The sequence below is a fragment of the Bos indicus genome, chromosome 1 (genome assembly GCF_029378745.1).
Source record: "Bos indicus isolate NIAB-ARS_2022 breed Sahiwal x Tharparkar chromosome 1, NIAB-ARS_B.indTharparkar_mat_pri_1.0, whole genome shotgun sequence".
NCBI classification, from domain to species: Eukaryota; Metazoa; Chordata; class Mammalia; order Artiodactyla; family Bovidae; genus Bos; species Bos indicus.
Window position 1 is genome coordinate 1,493,163 of NC_091760.1, and position 17,102 is coordinate 1,510,264.

Consider the following 17,102-nt stretch of genomic DNA (forward strand, 5'->3'; position numbering starts at 1 on the left):
ATTCAAGAAAGTAAGCCCCCAGGGTATAGCAAAATGGGCTGCATTATTAAGCTGGCTTTCCAGAACAAGAGGTTCCTTTGTTGTAATAATTCCTTGTGAGAATTTTACCAGGAAATAGGCTTTTCATCTCTATGTGAAGGCTTCAGTTGGTATCAGGCCATATTATTAAATAAGGATTAAAATAGCCCTGGAGTTTTAAAAGCATAATTCCTATAGGAGGATAAATAGCGAGTTTCATTGTGTTGGTCCACATACTTCTTATGAGTTGATTCCACCCGCTGTGACCATAAAGACTGACACACAACCTAGCCTTTGGTCAGAATTTAAAGCTAAGAGCAACTGGGTTCAGTGATTAAGTTATGTGGATCAAGGGTGGTCACCCACCTACTCCACCTAATAAGACATTGATTGTTACTACAGTTGAAAAGAGAGTTGGACTATGAAGAAAGCTGAGCGCCGAAAAATTGATGCTTTTCAACTGTGGTGTTGGAGAAGACTGTTGAGAGTCTCTTGGACTGCAAGGAGATCCAACCAGTCCATCTTAAAGGAGATCAGTCCTGAATATTCATTGGAAGGACTGATGCTGAAGCTGAAACTCAAATACTTTGGCCACCTGATGTGAAGAGCTGACTCACTGGAAAAGACCCTGATGCTGGGAGGGATTGAAGGCAGGAGAAGGGGACGACAGAGGATGAGTTGGTTGGATGGCATCACCGACTCAATGGACATGAGTTTGAGTAAACTATGGGAGTTGGTGATGGACAGGGAAGCCTGACGTGCTGCAGTCCATGGGGTCGCAAAGAGCTGGACACAACTGAACGACTGAACTGAACTGAAGTTGCATGTCCCAGTTACCAACTGTCCAGGAAAACATCACTCCACATTTAACAGCCTCAATTGTCTGTTTTATTATATATCATGATTTGGTGAGTCAGGAATTTGGGGAAGGCTTGCCTGAATGATGCTTCTGTTTCATGTGACATTGACAAGGTCACTCAGTGGTGTTCAGCTGGTGAACCAGGTGCATGACAGCGTCACACACCTGTCAGGTGTTTTGGCAGAATGGCCAGAAGGCCGTCCTCAGCTGGGACTATCAAGTGGGTACCTACAGGCAGCCCCCAGCGTGCTGGCCTCAGGGGGGGTCAGTGGACAAGGCGGAAGCTGCATGGCCCTTTGAAGTGAGAGCCACACAGCATCACTCCTGCCATATTTTCTTGGTTACCAAGTAGTCACCAAGGTCAGGCCATATTCAGAGGGAGGGGAATCAGAGCCCACTTCCCAAGGGTCTGATGGGAGGTCCGGGAGGAGAGTCAAAGAATTTGCAGCCATCTTGAATTCACCACACTATCTGATTTCAGAGTGTGCTGAAATGCTCAAACCATTTACTTATAGATTCAGGTCTTTACTGAAGTTGCTCAGTCATGTCAGACCCCTGTGACCCCATGGACTGTAGCCCACCAGGCTCCCCTGTCCATGGGATTTTCCAGGCAAGAGTAGTGGAGTAGGTTGCCATTTCCTTCTCCAGGGGATCTTCCCGACCCAGTGATTGAACCCGGGTCTCCAGCATTGTAGGCAGACACTTTTACCATCTGAGCCACCAGGGAAGTCCAGGGCTTTACTAACTTGAACCAATTTAAAAAAATTTTTTTAGCCGGGCATAAAAGCAATGTTGTTGTTTCATATTATCCAGTGATGAGCAGGGCACTGTACCTGTACTACTTTTTACAGCAAGTCTCACTAGCTGGAGAGTGACAGACCAACCTTCCTTTCTTGTTGCTGCTCACGATGCAAATAACCATAACATACTGGTTAAAATGACATTAACCAAAAATCCTCCTCCTCCATTTCTGATGTGTCAATACCTCTAAGTTTTCTCTTTTTTTCCCATGGAAAGCAAAGGTGACCTTTATTCAAATGGTAAAAAAGAATGCTTTCTGCATGACGTCCAAAGGTGATACGAATTTTAGAAATACATTTTTTCCATGAAAGACAAAACACACACACACACACAATAAAGGAGAAAGATTAAGATTAAGGGTTAGAAATATGTATCACAGGTGATTAATTAAGCACTAAAAAGTATGCAGGAATACATTCACTGTCATTTTTTTAAACCAAGTAATTTCAAGTGGAGAATATTAAGTAAAAGCTCAATTCTTTCAATTAAAAAAATTTAAAAAGCGGTAGACAGAACATCGACCAAACAAACTTTTTATATTGTCAAACATTCTCACAAATATGTCTATACACACACAAAGGCAAGCAATTGGGGGAAAGAAAACAAAACGTCCAATTCTTTTTGAATAATGTGATGAAAGACCAATAAAAGCACTCTACTTGCTGCATACAAAGGGTTCTCACAGACAAGTTTTGATTAACAGAGTAGATGTCTAACACAGAGACAAACGTGTATGTGTGTGTGCACGGGCATGCACTCAGTCACTTAGCTGTGTCCAACCCTTTGGGACCCCATGGACTACTATAGCCCATGGGGCTCCTCAGTCCATGGAATTTTCCAGGCAAGAATACTGGAGCGGGTTGCCATTTCCTACTCCAGACCTCTAAGTTTTGTTAAGCATGGAATTCTCTGCTCAGAGAGTTAAATGATAGCAAAAAGCCACTGAGTGCAACCCAAACTTCATCTTGTCAGGTAATTTATGGGAAGAGAGTTGAAGGCATCCAGCCTGGATGAAGTTCAAATGAAAGGGACAAAGTAGAGGAGAGATAAAGGCTTTCAAAGATTCTTTGAATCCACCGCATCCGAGGACCTGACACCCACCGAAAACACAAAGTGTTAATTGTCCTCATTTAGGGAGAAAGCCTGAAGTCTCTGGCTCTCCATTCTCACCTTCATGCTGGATGACCTTCACAGCACTTGGCAGCTGAGCTTTGCTGGGTGTCTTGGCCACGCCCGTGGCCATTGTCCTAAGGGCCCCATCCGACTCCCTGGTGCGCCCACCCAGGGTGCCTCCCTGTCCTGATTTCTCATCCCCACAGCTCTCGGTGGTTGGAGGTGGACTGAGGAACTGTGGGTGGCTAGGGGTGCACAGCGAGGGTCTTTCTACTGGATCGCCAAGAGCCTCACAGGCCAGAGGCAGAGTCCCGCAGGTTCAAAAAAGGGAACCCAATCTCTGGCTTCCCAGAATAGCCCTAAACTTGCACACTCTAAGTGAAAAGGGTGCACTGAGGCTAGTAGCTCCTTAACCAGCACATACTGCTTCTCCTGGATAAGAATAAATGGCTGCCACTTAGACATGACAAAGAAGTGACTGTAAAAAGGGCCTATGGGGACTTCCCTGGTGGTCCAGTGGGTGGGGCTCCATGCTCCCAATGCAGGGGGTACAGAGGTTCAGCCCCTGACTGGGGAACAAGATCCCACATGCCCGCCACACCTAAGAAGTTCACATGCCACAGGGGGGGTCTCTTGGGCCATGGCTAAGGCCCAGTGCTACCAAAATAAGTAGATAAATAAAATAAGTATTTTGTAAAGGGCATATGGAGTGGCCCACCCAATTTTTTCCACATGATGTAACAGCCATGTTTGTCATTCATCCATCCACTGAGCACAGCTGGTGGCTGAGACGGTCAAGAAACCTCCTGCAATGCAGGAGACCCAGGTTCGATCCCTGGGTCGGGAAGATCCCCTGGAGAAGGGCATGGCTACCCACTCCAGCAATTCTTGCCTGGACAATCCCATGGACAGTGGAGCCTGGCGGGCTACACTCCTTGGGGTCAAAATGAATCGGACACAAATGAGCGACTTTCACTTTTACTTTTCAACACAAAGGCGGAGCCCTCACTGTTTGAGATCTAGAGACCACACATCTCCTTTCTGTTGGTGGCCGCCCAGCCTCCCATCCTGCTCATCCCACCTGTCCCAGCTAACTCTGGCCCCAGTGCTCTCCTGCCTCATAAAACATCGAAGTTATTTCCTCCCAGATCACCCTCTAAGGCTGAAAGCTCCAAAAAAGAAGGTTCTGTGTTCATCAACACTGGCCTCAAGCAGTGTTACATGGTGTGTACTCCTGATTCAACTTTAAATAGACTTCTTGTTGATCAGTCACTAAGTCATGTCCAACTCTTTACGACCCCATGGACTGCAGCACGCCAGGCTTCCCTGTCCTTCACCATCTCCCAGAGTTTGCTCAAACTCATGTCCATTGAGTCCGTGATGCCATCCAACCATCTCGTACTCTGCAGCCCTGCTCTCCTTTTGCTTTCAATCCTTCCCCGCATCAGGGTCTTTTCTAGTGAGTTGGCTCTTTACTTGGGTCCAAAATACCACTTGGTAGTTAGAAAGACTGAAAAGCAGCTTTTACGTTGCCCTACATCAAGACTCAGCTTTCACACAGATGACCAACTACAGAAGAAAAGAGAAAGAGTCGAAATAGAGCCCATAAAACTAGTAAAAATGGAGAATTTTTGTTTTTTTTTTCCTGGCTTTCAACTTTTTATTTCATATTAGGGAACAGTCAATTAACAAGTTATGGTAGTTTCAGGTGAACAGCAAAGGGACTCAGCCATACATGTATGTGTATCCCCCAAAACCCCTTCAAAAAATGGAGAATATTTTTAATCTCATGACCATGCAGGGATATTTAAGATCAGACTTCCCTTGCAGACTGAGTAAGTATGTGCCCACATGGTCTGCATTTCTTCACAGAGCTACACTTTCAGAAGCTTCAAAATTATCTTTTCAAACAATCTTTGGTATTTGTGTATTTCCATCCTCTCTCTCATCTGACATAAGCCACGGGTAGGCTTCCGCAATTCCCTGGTCCTCTGCAAATAGGACTTGTCATCCATCTCTATACATTGTGGTCAATTCTTTCAACAGATGGAATCCAAAAAAGAACACCTGGCTAGGAGGCACAATGTTAGAAACAGTACTTCACCACAGATAATTATTTGTCATGAATTCATTTCAGGAGATGGCAAGATCAAAGGGATATACCTTTACATTTTCAGGTGGAGCAGTGTGGGTGTGAAATGATGCTGCTATCTATACATTTTAAACTTTGTTTGAACAGGAATTCTAATAATGTAGGCAAGAGTTTGATCCTGAAAGGATGTGTGCTTGATAAAATGTAACCTACTAATTAAAAAGAAAGGGAGAAAGGCAAGATTTGAAATACCTAATCCTTCAGGACTTAAGAAGTTAGAAAATAAAAAGCAAAACAGAGCATTTAAACTTTTCAGGAAATGCAGTTTCTAAGAGTGCTGTCACAGCCGATGCTTTGTTTTCCCAAGTATCCATTACAAGAAATTACTAAAGCAAAAAGGATACATTACTCCAGCACAAATAGTCAAAACAGACAGGGGTCTAACTTCCTTAATATAAAAATCAGGAAGAACAAGAACAAATTTCAAAGGCAATTTGAAAAATGAGCAAAGGACATAAACAACAAAGGATAGATCACAGAACAGATGCTAATGGTTTTTAAATATGTAAAATTAAACTCAGTCTCATGTATACTAAAAGAAATGTGCGTTAAATGACAATGGATCTCATTTTTCACTTCTCAGATTCAAAAGGTAGGGAACACACTGAGCAGGCAAGGATGAGGAAGCAGACACAGCACTCATGGCGGGTCAGGGGAGCACTGTTTGGCATAACCTCTTTGGAGAGCAAATTTAATACACGTTATCAGAATCTTAAGTATGCACATCCTTCCTCTTAGCAATATCATTTCCAAGAGTTTAGGTTCCATATACGAGTATACATCTTTGGATGGATTTTCACTACAGCACTGCTTATCACATGAGAAAGGGGAAACGACCTAAATATCCAACAGTGCCAACTGAGAGTAGAATACACCCACTACGAGAAAAATGCAAAATGTTAACAAGAATGTGAGGGAGCTACAGGCACCAATGGGGAATGATGTCCAAGACACAATGTTAAGTAAAGACAGCAAGATGCAACCAAATGTATTTCCAGTGCACTACCTTTCATGGCATCTGGTCCCATCACTTCATGGCAAATAGCTGGGGAAACAGTAACTGACTATATTTTTGGGCTCCAAAATCACTGCAGATGGTGACTGCAGCCATGAAATTAAAAGATACTTGCTCCTTGGAAGAAAAGTTACGAGCAACCTAGACAGCATATTAAAAAGCAGACACATTACTTTGCCAACAAAGGTCCATCTAGTCAAAGCTATGGTTTTTCCAGTAGTCATGCATGGATGTGAGAGTTGGACTATAAAGAAAGCTGAGTGCCGAAGAATTGATGCTTTCAAACTGTGGTGTTGGGGAAGATTCTTGAGAGTCCCTTGGACTGCAAAGAGATCCAATCAGTCCATCCTAAAGGAAATCAGTCCTGAATATTCATTGGAAGGACTGATGCTGAAGCTGAAACTCCAATCCTTTGGCCACCCGATGCGAAGAGCTGACTCATTTGAAAAGACCCTGATGCTGCGAAAGATTGAGGGCAGGAGAAGGGGATGACAGAGGATGAGATGATTGGATGGCATCACCAACTCAATGGGCATGAGTCTGAGTAAACTCCGGGAGTTGGTGATGGACAGGGAGGGCTGGCATGCTGCAGTCCATGGCGTCGCAGAGTCGGACATGACTGAGCAACTGAACTGAACTTTTCGTGAAAAAAAACAACAACAACAACAAAAGTGTGGTATTTTAAAAACGTTTTTGGCCTTCTCTTTAAAAAGTGGAGTTGAGGTACTTCCCTGGTGGTCCAGCAGTTAAGACTGTGCTTCCAATGAAGGGGATGTGGGTTTGACCCCTGGTTGGGGAACTAAGATCCCACATGTGGTGTGGGCAAAAAAATAGCTTCTAAAAAATAAATAAATAAATAATAAAAAGTAAAGTTGAATTCCACTCTCCTTGAAGGCTAGACTACAGTATAAGACAGAAATTATAGCGTGTGATTTCTCAGTTGCTGTGCTCAGTCAGTCAGTCATGGTCAGCTCTTTGTGACCCCCTGGACTGCAGCCTGCCAGGATCCTCTGTCCATGCGATTTTCCCAGGCAAGAATACCAGAGTGGGCTGCCATTGCCATCTCCAGGGGATCTTCCTGACCCAAGGACTGAACTCGCATCTGTTTCATCTCCTGCACTGGCTTCTGAGACAATGTCATAAAAGGCTTCCTCTCTTGGATCTGTGCTCTGGGGAGAGCCAAATGCCATGTGACCAGGACACTAAAGCAGCACTGTGGAGAGTCCTGGTGACGGACAAGTGAACCTCTTGACAACAGACATGAGTCAACCACCCCCACGGAAGTGGATCCTCCAGCCCCAGTCGGTCCTTCAGATGAGACCACGGTCTTGGCCAGCATCCTGGCTACAACCTCATGAAGCAGAACTACCCAGCTTAAGCCACTCTCAAGCTTCTGACACACAGAAACCTTGAATAGTAAATGTTTGTTGTTTTAAGGTGCTAAGTCTTAGAGTAATATGTTACACAGCACTCAGTAACCAATGCAGTGAAGATATTCACATATATGCTTAAATATTTGCAGAATATCTCTAAGGAGAAAACTAAGAGACTGGGCCTCAGGGGTGGAAGAAAACATTTTTTATCGTACTGTATCTTCTTATATTTATGTTTTTATTTTCCTAATGTATTATCTTTTCTTTAAAAAGATACATTTAACAAAAGAACCTCATAGATTCCATGAATGACTGAATTGTGCATAAATATCTTTAATCTCCCTATTTTAACTCTTAAAAAATTTAATTTGTTCCACTTGTGAAATAAAACTGAAGTAAATAGTAAAATACAAGTTGAAATATTTTAGAAAATATCTCCCCCCAACTCTGCCCAGATACAGAGCCTACTTTATAAATCAGTACTCTGTCAGAAAAAGAGCAGAGAAAATTAATGATGAAAAAAGAGAAGCTTAAGAGATTTAAATATCCACCTCCCTGATTCTCAGAGAAAACTTTTCTTGGCTGAATATCACAGGAGCTCAGAGAATGGTTAGGGCAAAACCAGCCTATTTTAGAAAATCTTGAAGAATTTGTGCTAGGGATTATCCAAGGGTCCCACTCTCTGTGTCTCCTCAAATACAATTAAGTCCATAACTCTTTAGGGACCACTCTACACGCAGGTCCTCTGTACATGCTTGTAGAGCCCCCACTCAACAGGATCCCACTGTCCCTTCCTCCCCAGGTGACCATTATGTGCCAGACTATAGTGCCTTCATGGAGAAGACTAACTCTGGCCCTTGAGCAAGGGACCCTGGACTGAGCAGTGGGGAACAGAGTTTGAATCCAGCAAGGCACCTTGAACCAATCATCCATCCTTCTGACTTATTTACCTTCCATTACCAAGAAGAAATCTGAGCACCAAAGAATTGATGCTTTTGAACTGTGGTGTTGAAGAAGACTCTTGAGAGTCCCTTGGACTGTAAGGAGATCCAACCAGTCCATCATAAAGGAAATCAGCTCTGAATATTCATTGGAAGGACTGATGCTAAAGCTGAAACTCCAATACTTGGCCACCTGATGTGAAGAACTGACTCATTTGAAAAGACCCTGATGCTGGGAAAGATTGAATGTGGGAAGAGAAGGGGATGACAGAGGATGAGATGGTTGGGTGGCATCACTGACTCAATGGACATAAGTTTGAGTAAACTCTGTGAGTTGGTGATGGACAGGGAAGCCTGGTGTACTGTGGTCTATGGGGTCACAAAGAGTTGGACACGACTGAGCAACTGAACTGAACCAAGAACAGATGGAGGGCCTCCCACAATCCCTCTGCCGTGCCAGGTGGTGAGGACATCCCATGAATCTCACTCAAGGGCATGTGCTGTGCTGTGTGTGCACGTGTGTGTAAGAGGTTAGCAAAGCATCTCTGTTCCCACCCCAACTAACCCTGTATGATTTCACAAACGTAATGTGTAAGGGGACGACAGAGGATAAGATGGTTGATAGCATCCATTGATGACTCAATGGACATGAGTTTGAGCAAATTCTGGGAGACAGTGAAGGACAGGCAAGCCTGGCGTGCTGCAGTACATGAGGTCCCAAAGAGTCGGACACAACTGAGCGACTGAACAATCACAAAATTTGTAAGCAAGTGGCATAGACACTCAGAAAATAATGATAAAAGAAATGTCATTTGGGGGGAAAAATTAAAGTTACAGAACTGCATTTTTGCTCATTTCCCTTTTGAACACAAAATTCATATTTGGTTATGGAAATAGCATCTCCATTTTAAGCTTTTCGGACACCAAACCAAAGAGGTCTCAGCCTGCTTGCTCCTGGAGAAAGATGCACAGAGTCCACCAGATGTTGGTCCCAACAGACCCCTTTGCCACTCCCAACCCCCATTCAATGTGACAATGTTAGGACAACTCAGTTAATTTACTTATCTATTTAGGGGGGCAGCATCTCTTGGAGACAATGCTTATTCAAAGGCCATGACTTGAGTTCTACTTTGTTGCACTCAGTTTCACCTCCCTGGAGAATCTAAATATAATGGCAAATACAAGTTTCCGAGCTCAGCAGTAGCTGTGTATTAGTGGTTAAATGTATGGTGTCCAAAACATAGTTTAAGAAATTCTTAGATTCTGGTCCAGGATTAGTCACTTGTCATGTACATTAAGGTTTTTTTAATTAAGTCAGGTGAAATCTGCTAGGAAATCCATTTTTTAGACTATCCCACCCCTGCTGCATGTGTGCTCAGTCATGTCCGACTCTTTGAGATCCCATGGACTGTAGCCTGTCAGGCTCCTCTGTCCATGGGATTCTCCAGGCAAGAATACTGGAGTGGGTTGCCATTCCCTTCTACAGGGGATCTTCCCAACCCAGGGATCGAACCCGTATCTCCTGCATTGCCAGGCAGATGTTTCATCAATGTGCCACCTGGGAAGACCTATCCCACCCCTGGACCCTGCCTGAAAGTATTAGAAGAACCAAACCTGTGAGCAAGACTTCCTTAGCTACTAAATCCTTGTGTCTAAAGTCCTTACTTTACTCCATGGTGTTAGTATCTTGTTTGTCATTTGTTCTTGGTGTGTTATTATGTTGTCATCCTTTCCTTTGTAACGAAGAGAAGAATTTTTGTTTCTAAAGACATTGCCAGGGTTACCCTATAATTTGATAAATAATTGTCACTTCTTTGAGAAAACAAAACTAAAAATTACATGATCAGCAATTCATTTACCACACAATAATTCAAGGAGGCTTTCCAGTGGCCTGCTTTATACATTCATGGCTCTTTTACAACCAAGAATACATTCTTGCATAGGTACAGAATAAAATAAAATGACAAAGTAATAGAATGACAATTCTTACCAAGATAGGTAATATAAACTACCAGGTGACTAAATTTAGAAGCACATCTTATTATTACATTTCACTGTGTCGTATGTCATTACTTTCTGATAACCAATACATTTGTCACCTATACATTTTAAAAATAGGAATAAATATTAAAAATTTCCCAAATAGAATGAGACCTAATTAACTTAAAACTTTGTTTAAAAGAAAAAAAAAACTGTGTTTACTAGGCTGTCATGAAGGCTAGGTGAATGGTTAGAGGAACATTGTAGTATTATCCTTAAAGAACAGCTCTGTGAAATTTACACTCCAGTCATGGCATCAAAAACCCACCAAGACACACTGGCCCCTGACATGTTTACAAAACCTAGATGGTCAGATGTCCACTATGGAATACAGCGTCCAGATAAAGTACAGCCCAAATAAGGAGCTTGCTAAGCTGCTAAGTCACTTCAGTCGTGTCCGACTCTGTGCGACCCCATAAATGGCAGCCCACCAGGCTCCCCCGTCCCTGGGATTCTCCAGGCAAGAACGCTGGAGTGGGTTGCCATTTCCTTCTCCAATGTATGAAAGTGAAAAGTGAAAGTGAAGTCGCTCAGTCGTGTCCGACTCTCAGCGACCCCATGGACTGCAGCCTACCAGGCTCCTCCATCCATGGGATTTTCCAGGCAAGAGTACTGGAGTGGGGTGCCATTGCAGTTAAATTTGGCAAAGAAATCCTATTCTGAACTAATTTAAGGATTCTAAATCAAGTATCACAAAGTCAAGAGATAAAACAGGCTAAAGGGCTTTTGCTTGAGTTTTGCTTTGGGATTCTTTTGTTTTTCAGGACAATGATTATTAGAAGCAAGAGAAGAAAGTGAGATGCCTTAACAATCCTATGGGACACATCCCAAGAGACCCTTAGAAGCTGCCTCAGGCAGTAGTTGCTTCAAAACCAGTTTCACTGTTTGGAGGTCCATTTGTTACTTTAACAAAAGGAAAAGGACTGAGCACCCTGCCAATCATCAGAGTCAAACATTCTGGCTAAGCCACTCAGGACACGCCCCCTTGCCTCTGCCTACCCACACTACGCTAAGCAGAATCTGAGAAAACAACTTGTTTTTACTTTTCATAATATTCTTCTCCCCCAGAGAATGGAAGTAATTGGGTATCTAGAGGTATTTTCCCTAAAATAAAATAAAATGGCAGGGATGGAATGGAAAAGGGACTATCCCCATGCAAAAATCAATGAAAGTTGATCAGAACTAGCAGATGTAACAAGAATTCACACTTATACCAGGCTTCTTTCAAGTCAGGTACTGTTCTAAGTAGAATCTTATCTTGAATCCCAGCAACCTCATAGAGTAAGTACTATTGTTGTTCCTGTTTTATCCATAAGCAACGAAGGCACAAAAAGGCTAAGTAACTTGCCCAAGGTCACACAGCAAGAAAGAAACAAAGCCAGGATTTGGCCCCAGCTCACTGGCTCTAAAATCTGTGCTACTGATCATTACAATATACCACCTCCTACAGGCAGCCACCGGTTCACACACACCATGCATTTCCAGACCTGTGCTCCACACTGGAGACAGCGTACAGAGGGTGGTGTGAGTGGAGCTTTGACAGGGGGTACCCAAGCCAAATCAGGGTTGGGAAAGCCTCCCTGGAGGAGACGATGGCCACGCTGAACCTTGGACACAAGCAGATAACCAGGCAAGGGAGGGCGAGAGGGATGAAGGGGAAGAAACTTGATTCGGGTAGAGCACATGGAAAATTTCAAGGCAGAAAAGAATGTGGTTCTCCCAAGGACCAGTAAGTAGTTTAATTTGGTGGCACAGTGGTATCAAGAGGTGGGGGTGAGGGGGCACCCAGGCAATGCCAAGGAGACAGGAATCACATCCCAGAGAGCCTCGTGATCTGGCTAAGGAGTGGGGATTTATCTGCCATAAACAACTGAGGAATTTTATACTAGGAAACAAAATGATCAGATCTTTTCTTCCTTAGCTCACTGGCTATGACGAAGGACTAGACTGGAGAAAACCAAGGATGGAAGCAGAGTCCAGTTAGGAAACTGTTTCCAAGCTGTAATGAGAGACTGGTATCCTATAGCCCAGAAACCAGAGCCAGGGGGAAATTTCTTAAACCAAGGAGCGGAGCTGGAACACGCACAGCAGTGCCGTGTTCAGGTTCCCCCTCCCTTAACTCCCCTGAAGTCTTCGTGCTCCAGGGACCCTCCTTGGGGTTTGTACCCTCAGATTATGTCCCAATACATGATCTGAAAAGTCTCAGCATCTTAAAAATTGCCCCGAACAACACAATGAATAAAAGCAAGCCCATCCTTCCCAAACTCTCTTGCCACTCAAAGAATTCTTGAAATTCTGATCTTAATCATGTTGGGAACTTTTTTTTCCCTTATTTCCTTTTTTTTTTCCAGTTATTAAAATTTGCTTACATTTCTCTCAAGGAGGTTGGGTCATAACTGGCCTCTATAAGCCTGGAAATATTTTGCAAGGATTATGATTTAACATACAATGCACATTCTTGACCTTATTATCTGCTGCTTTCCCGGTCTGGCCAAAGGTCTTTGGGAAGAGCTTTTTCAACAAAAAACCTGCTCCTGGACCTTGGTCCTTATTTGTGATGCCTTATAGGAATCCCTATTTAAACTCAAAACTACCTCACTTGTATCTCTACAGAATCTTTGTCCTCTTTGACTCTTTGAAGTAAGGCTGAAAATAAGACAAAGAAGCAAACAATGGTTATCAGCATATTGCATGCCTCTTAAAAAAAATGCTAAAATGTTCCAGAAATATTACCATATTTAAATAAACTTCCATTTTCCTCCCAAACATACGTTATTGATTCTCCCAAAACGAAAGAGGTTTTGGGAGTTGAAAATTTGGGCCAGGTCTGGGCCTCTGAGATTTGAGTCCTAGTATACAGTTTCACTTTACAACCTATCTGTTAGCATTTTTTCACTTTAAGTATTAGCGTTTCCTTTGGCAGAAATTGTTCGGAACATCAATAGGGCTTGTCGGGGTTTTGCTTTTGTTCTGTAGGTTCTTTGAGAACCTCCAGACTAGAAGGGCCAGTTAGGATTTTCAGGACAAAGGCCGGTGGAATGCTGAACCTACCTCCCACCATCCCCATCCCAACCTCTTTGTTTCCAAACCCTCAATTCTTCCCCGTCACATTCCTTTGGATTTCCCCGACTCGGTGAGAAAAAAAAATTCCGCCTGCCAAAGCAGGAGACGTGGGTTGGATCCCTGGGTGGGGAAGATCACCTGGAGAAGGCAATAGCAACCCACTCCAGGAGTCTTCCCTGGGACATCCCATGGACAGAGGACCCTGGAGGGCTAGAGTCCATGGGGTCGCAAAGACTCGGACACAACTGAGCGACTTAACAACCACGCTCCTTTAACTCTTCTCGTTGAAACGCAGGCTGTCCTGCCTGGCTCCCGCGGACAGAGGGCTCGGTGACCATTGGGCGCCGAGAGCATGATCCCTGAGCGTCCCTCTGGGATCAGATCTGAAAAGACACGACTGAGGGTGCTGGGAGGGGGCGTCCCGGGAGTTGCGGGAAGCCAGGTTTACCTTAACGAAGAGGGTGATGTCGTGGTCCTGCCCCGGGGCCCCCTCCTCGGACGCCTCGCCGCCCTCCTGGCCGCCGTTCTCTGGCACTATCCCGCCGCCGCGTTCAGCGCTGCGCTCGTCCGCCAGGTGGTTGCTCAGGTCGGCCTGGGGCTCCCCGACCTCCGCCGGCTGGATCGCCTCTCCAGCCGCGGTGCCGTCGGGGGACTCCTCCTCGCCCCCGGCCGTGGCCTCCTCGCCCGGCCCCTGGAGACCCTGCTCCGGCCTCTCCTCTTCTGCCTCCTCCTCCTGCCCCGAGGGCCCACCCTGGTCCGCTTCCTCACTGGCCTCTGCCCTCGCGTCCCCTGGAGCCGCTTCCCCCGCCTCTTCTCCCTCGGGGTCGCCCGTCTCCTCCGCTGAGCCCCGAGGCCCCCGCGCAAGCTCCCCGGGGGTGCACTCCGCGCTCTCCGGCGCTGGGGCCTCAATCGCCTCTGCCTGGGACTGGGATTTGCGGTCCCCTCCGTCCCGGGACTCACCCTCGGAGCCCTGCGCTCCTGCCGTCGGCACCCCAACATCCGTACTGGCCCCCGTTGGCCCCCCGACATCTGTGCTATCCGCCATCGATTCCTCGGCTCCCACACTCTCCCCCGCCGGCCCCTCTGCGTCCACGCGGGCCCCCACCGACCCCTCGGAGTCCACGCTGTTCCCCACCGACTCCGGGGCGTCCACGAGGGCCCCCATCGACCCCTCGGCTACCACGCTTTCCCCCACCGACTCCGGGGCGTCCACGTGCGCCCCGGACGCCCCAGGCGCGCTGCCGGCCGGCTCCCCCGGCCCGTTCCCCGCCTCTTCCTTCGCGTTCAAGGCAGCGGGATCCCTGAGCCCCGCCTGAACCTCCCCCGGCTCCTCGCCCTGCGCGCCTGGCCCGGGGCTCGCCTCCTCCTCCGGCTCCGCGCCGCTCGTCGGCCCCTCTCCCTCGCGGGCGTCCTCCCCTGCCTCGGCCTGGCCCTGCGCCCCGCTCCCGCCCCGCGTCTCGGCTCCTGGGCCCCCGCCGGAGCCAGGTTCCAGCCCGCCCGCTCGCCCTCCGGCCGGTCCCGGGCCTTCTCCCTCGGGCCCCGCGGCCGTCGCGGCTGCGCCCGCCCCTTCGCCCCCCGGCGCCTCCGCGGGGCCCTCTCTAGCCTCCTCTCGCTGAGCCTTCGGGCCGGCGGCCTCCGGCTCGTCCCGCCTCTCCGCCTGAAGCGCCGGGCCCCCGGACGGGCTCCGAGGACGCGGGGCGCCCCCGTCCAGCTCCGCGACCCAGGCCATGGCCGTAGATCCCTGTCTTGAACCGGTGACCCTTCCTGGACTCTGCTGAGGAGCCGGTTGGCGCTAGGCGAAGGGGACGGCGCGGGGGACCGTTGCACCCCCTCGGAGAGGACACCCCTGCTCCGGGCTCTGGCGGCGTCTGAGCGGTGCGCTGGGCGCGCGGGGCGAAATCCTCTAGTCAGAAGACGCCGCGCCCCTTCCCCCGGGGTTAAGCTCTCTGGGTTCTTTCACCGCTCCTGTTTCTCCCTGGTTCCGCGTCTGCTTCCCACCTGTACCCCTAATTCCGACCTTGGTTCCCTGGAATGGCGCCCGCGGGGGTGCGGTGCGCGGCTAGGGAGGGCCGCTTAGCGCCTGCACCCGTGGAGGTGCCTGGCTCGGCGTTCGGAGGTTGACCAGGAGTGCCCGGTGCCACCTCCATCCCCGCTGGGGCTTGGGCGGGGTTTGCATCCCCCTCGGTTCCCCCTACGTGGGTGGCCTGAGAGCCTGGCCAATGACAGCCTTTCTTGCGGCCCTTGTGGATTTCAGTGAAAAGATCCTGATCCTGCCGGCAGCTTGGGAGCTTTCTGGAACAGCTTCAAGTTCCAGAGCCATTAAAATCACCCCCAGACGCCCAAATACCTAATCCCCACTTTCCCAGGAGTCAAGTGTTAAACTTCAGCAGCTGCGCAACTGCAGGTGCCCCTGAAATGCCTCAGTGCCTACGAGTCAGGTGGATACATCCTGGAAGAAGGAAGGCAAGGCAGCACCCTTTCCTTCTGATTTCTGCAGGGGCCTATTGAGAAGTTCCAGAGGCCCCGATATAGAAGGAGAGGAGCTGTATCATGTAATCTATCGTATAATTCTGCATCTTTCTTTGATTTTCTGTAATTTAAAATGCATTATTTCTAGCTCCGGTGGTTCAGATGGTAAAGAATCTGCGTGGAATGTCAGACACCAGGGTTTGATCCCTGGGTTGGGAAGATTCCCCTGGAGAAGGAAATGGCAATCCACTCTAGTGTTCTTGCCTAGAGAATACCATGGACCAAGAACCTGGCGGGCTACAGTCCATGGGGTTGCAAAGAGTCTGAGCGCGACTAAAACACACATTTTACAATGAATACAGGCTCAATGCTGAAAATAGGGTAGCTAGAAAATAACAGCTCTTGAAAAATTTTCTGTAATCTCATTACCCATGTTAAATGAAGATATCTCCTGCCATGTCAGTAAACAAGAAATGTCACAGCCATGAGTGACTTCTGGCCTCCAAATGTGATTGAGGGTTCCCAAAACTGCAATCCAGGGGATGCCACCACACTCCATGGTGACTGCTGAGGAGCTGGGGGAATTACAAAAAGCAGCCATCTACCACTGTTTAAGGAGAACGAGGAAACTGGATTTGGCCCCAGATAGATAAGGTGCATATGAAAGGAATGAATTCTGTAAGCCCAGAGGCTTGCATCTTCCCAGACTTAGAATGCTAAATTCCTGAATTTGATACCTGATCTTTGATGCTCAGACTGCCTAGTCCCTTTGTTAAACTTGTTCATAGCCTGACTTCCCCTCCGGCCTCCTTGGAGCAGTCTCTCAGATTTAAGTAAGGTGCTGTCTCCAGGGCTGCAGTCTTCCCTTTGCCCCAAATAAAACTGAACTCACAAGTCTCAAGTTATACATATTTTTTAGTCGACACCCACAATAAACACTTTATTTTAGAGAGAAATAAGGAGGTGGGGTGGCCTGGGGGCTGGGTGCTAGGAGGCCAGAGCAAGACTTTGAGTATACAGCAGTGAACAAGACTGAGAAGTTTCCTCCCATTATCAGAGCTTTGAGGTGGAACAACAGCAACAAAAAATAATCAAACCAGATACCTTTGGAGTTTTATATAGACATATATACTGGAATAGGGCTTTCCTGGTGGCTCAGACGGTCAAGAATCCGCCTGCAGTGCTGGAGACTTGGGTTCAGTCCCTGGGTTGGGAAGATCCCCTGAAGAAGGGAATGGCAACCCACTCCAGTGTTCTT

General features: G+C 47.1%; 1 protein-coding gene across 1 annotated transcript in view; it reads right to left on the reverse strand.

The window, feature by feature from the left end:
- The window catches only part of CLIC6 (chloride intracellular channel 6), a 55,624-nt gene extending 40,081 nt beyond the window's left edge, over window positions 1–15,543 (reverse strand). Inside the window, exon 1 of the mRNA XM_019959725.2 lies at window positions 13,824–15,543. Within this exon, the coding sequence (XP_019815284.2) occupies window positions 13,824–15,104 (1,281 nt within the window). The 5' untranslated portion in view covers window positions 15,105–15,543. The remainder of the gene's footprint in view (window positions 1–13,823) is intronic.
- Window positions 15,544–17,102: the final 1,559 nt, after the last annotated feature.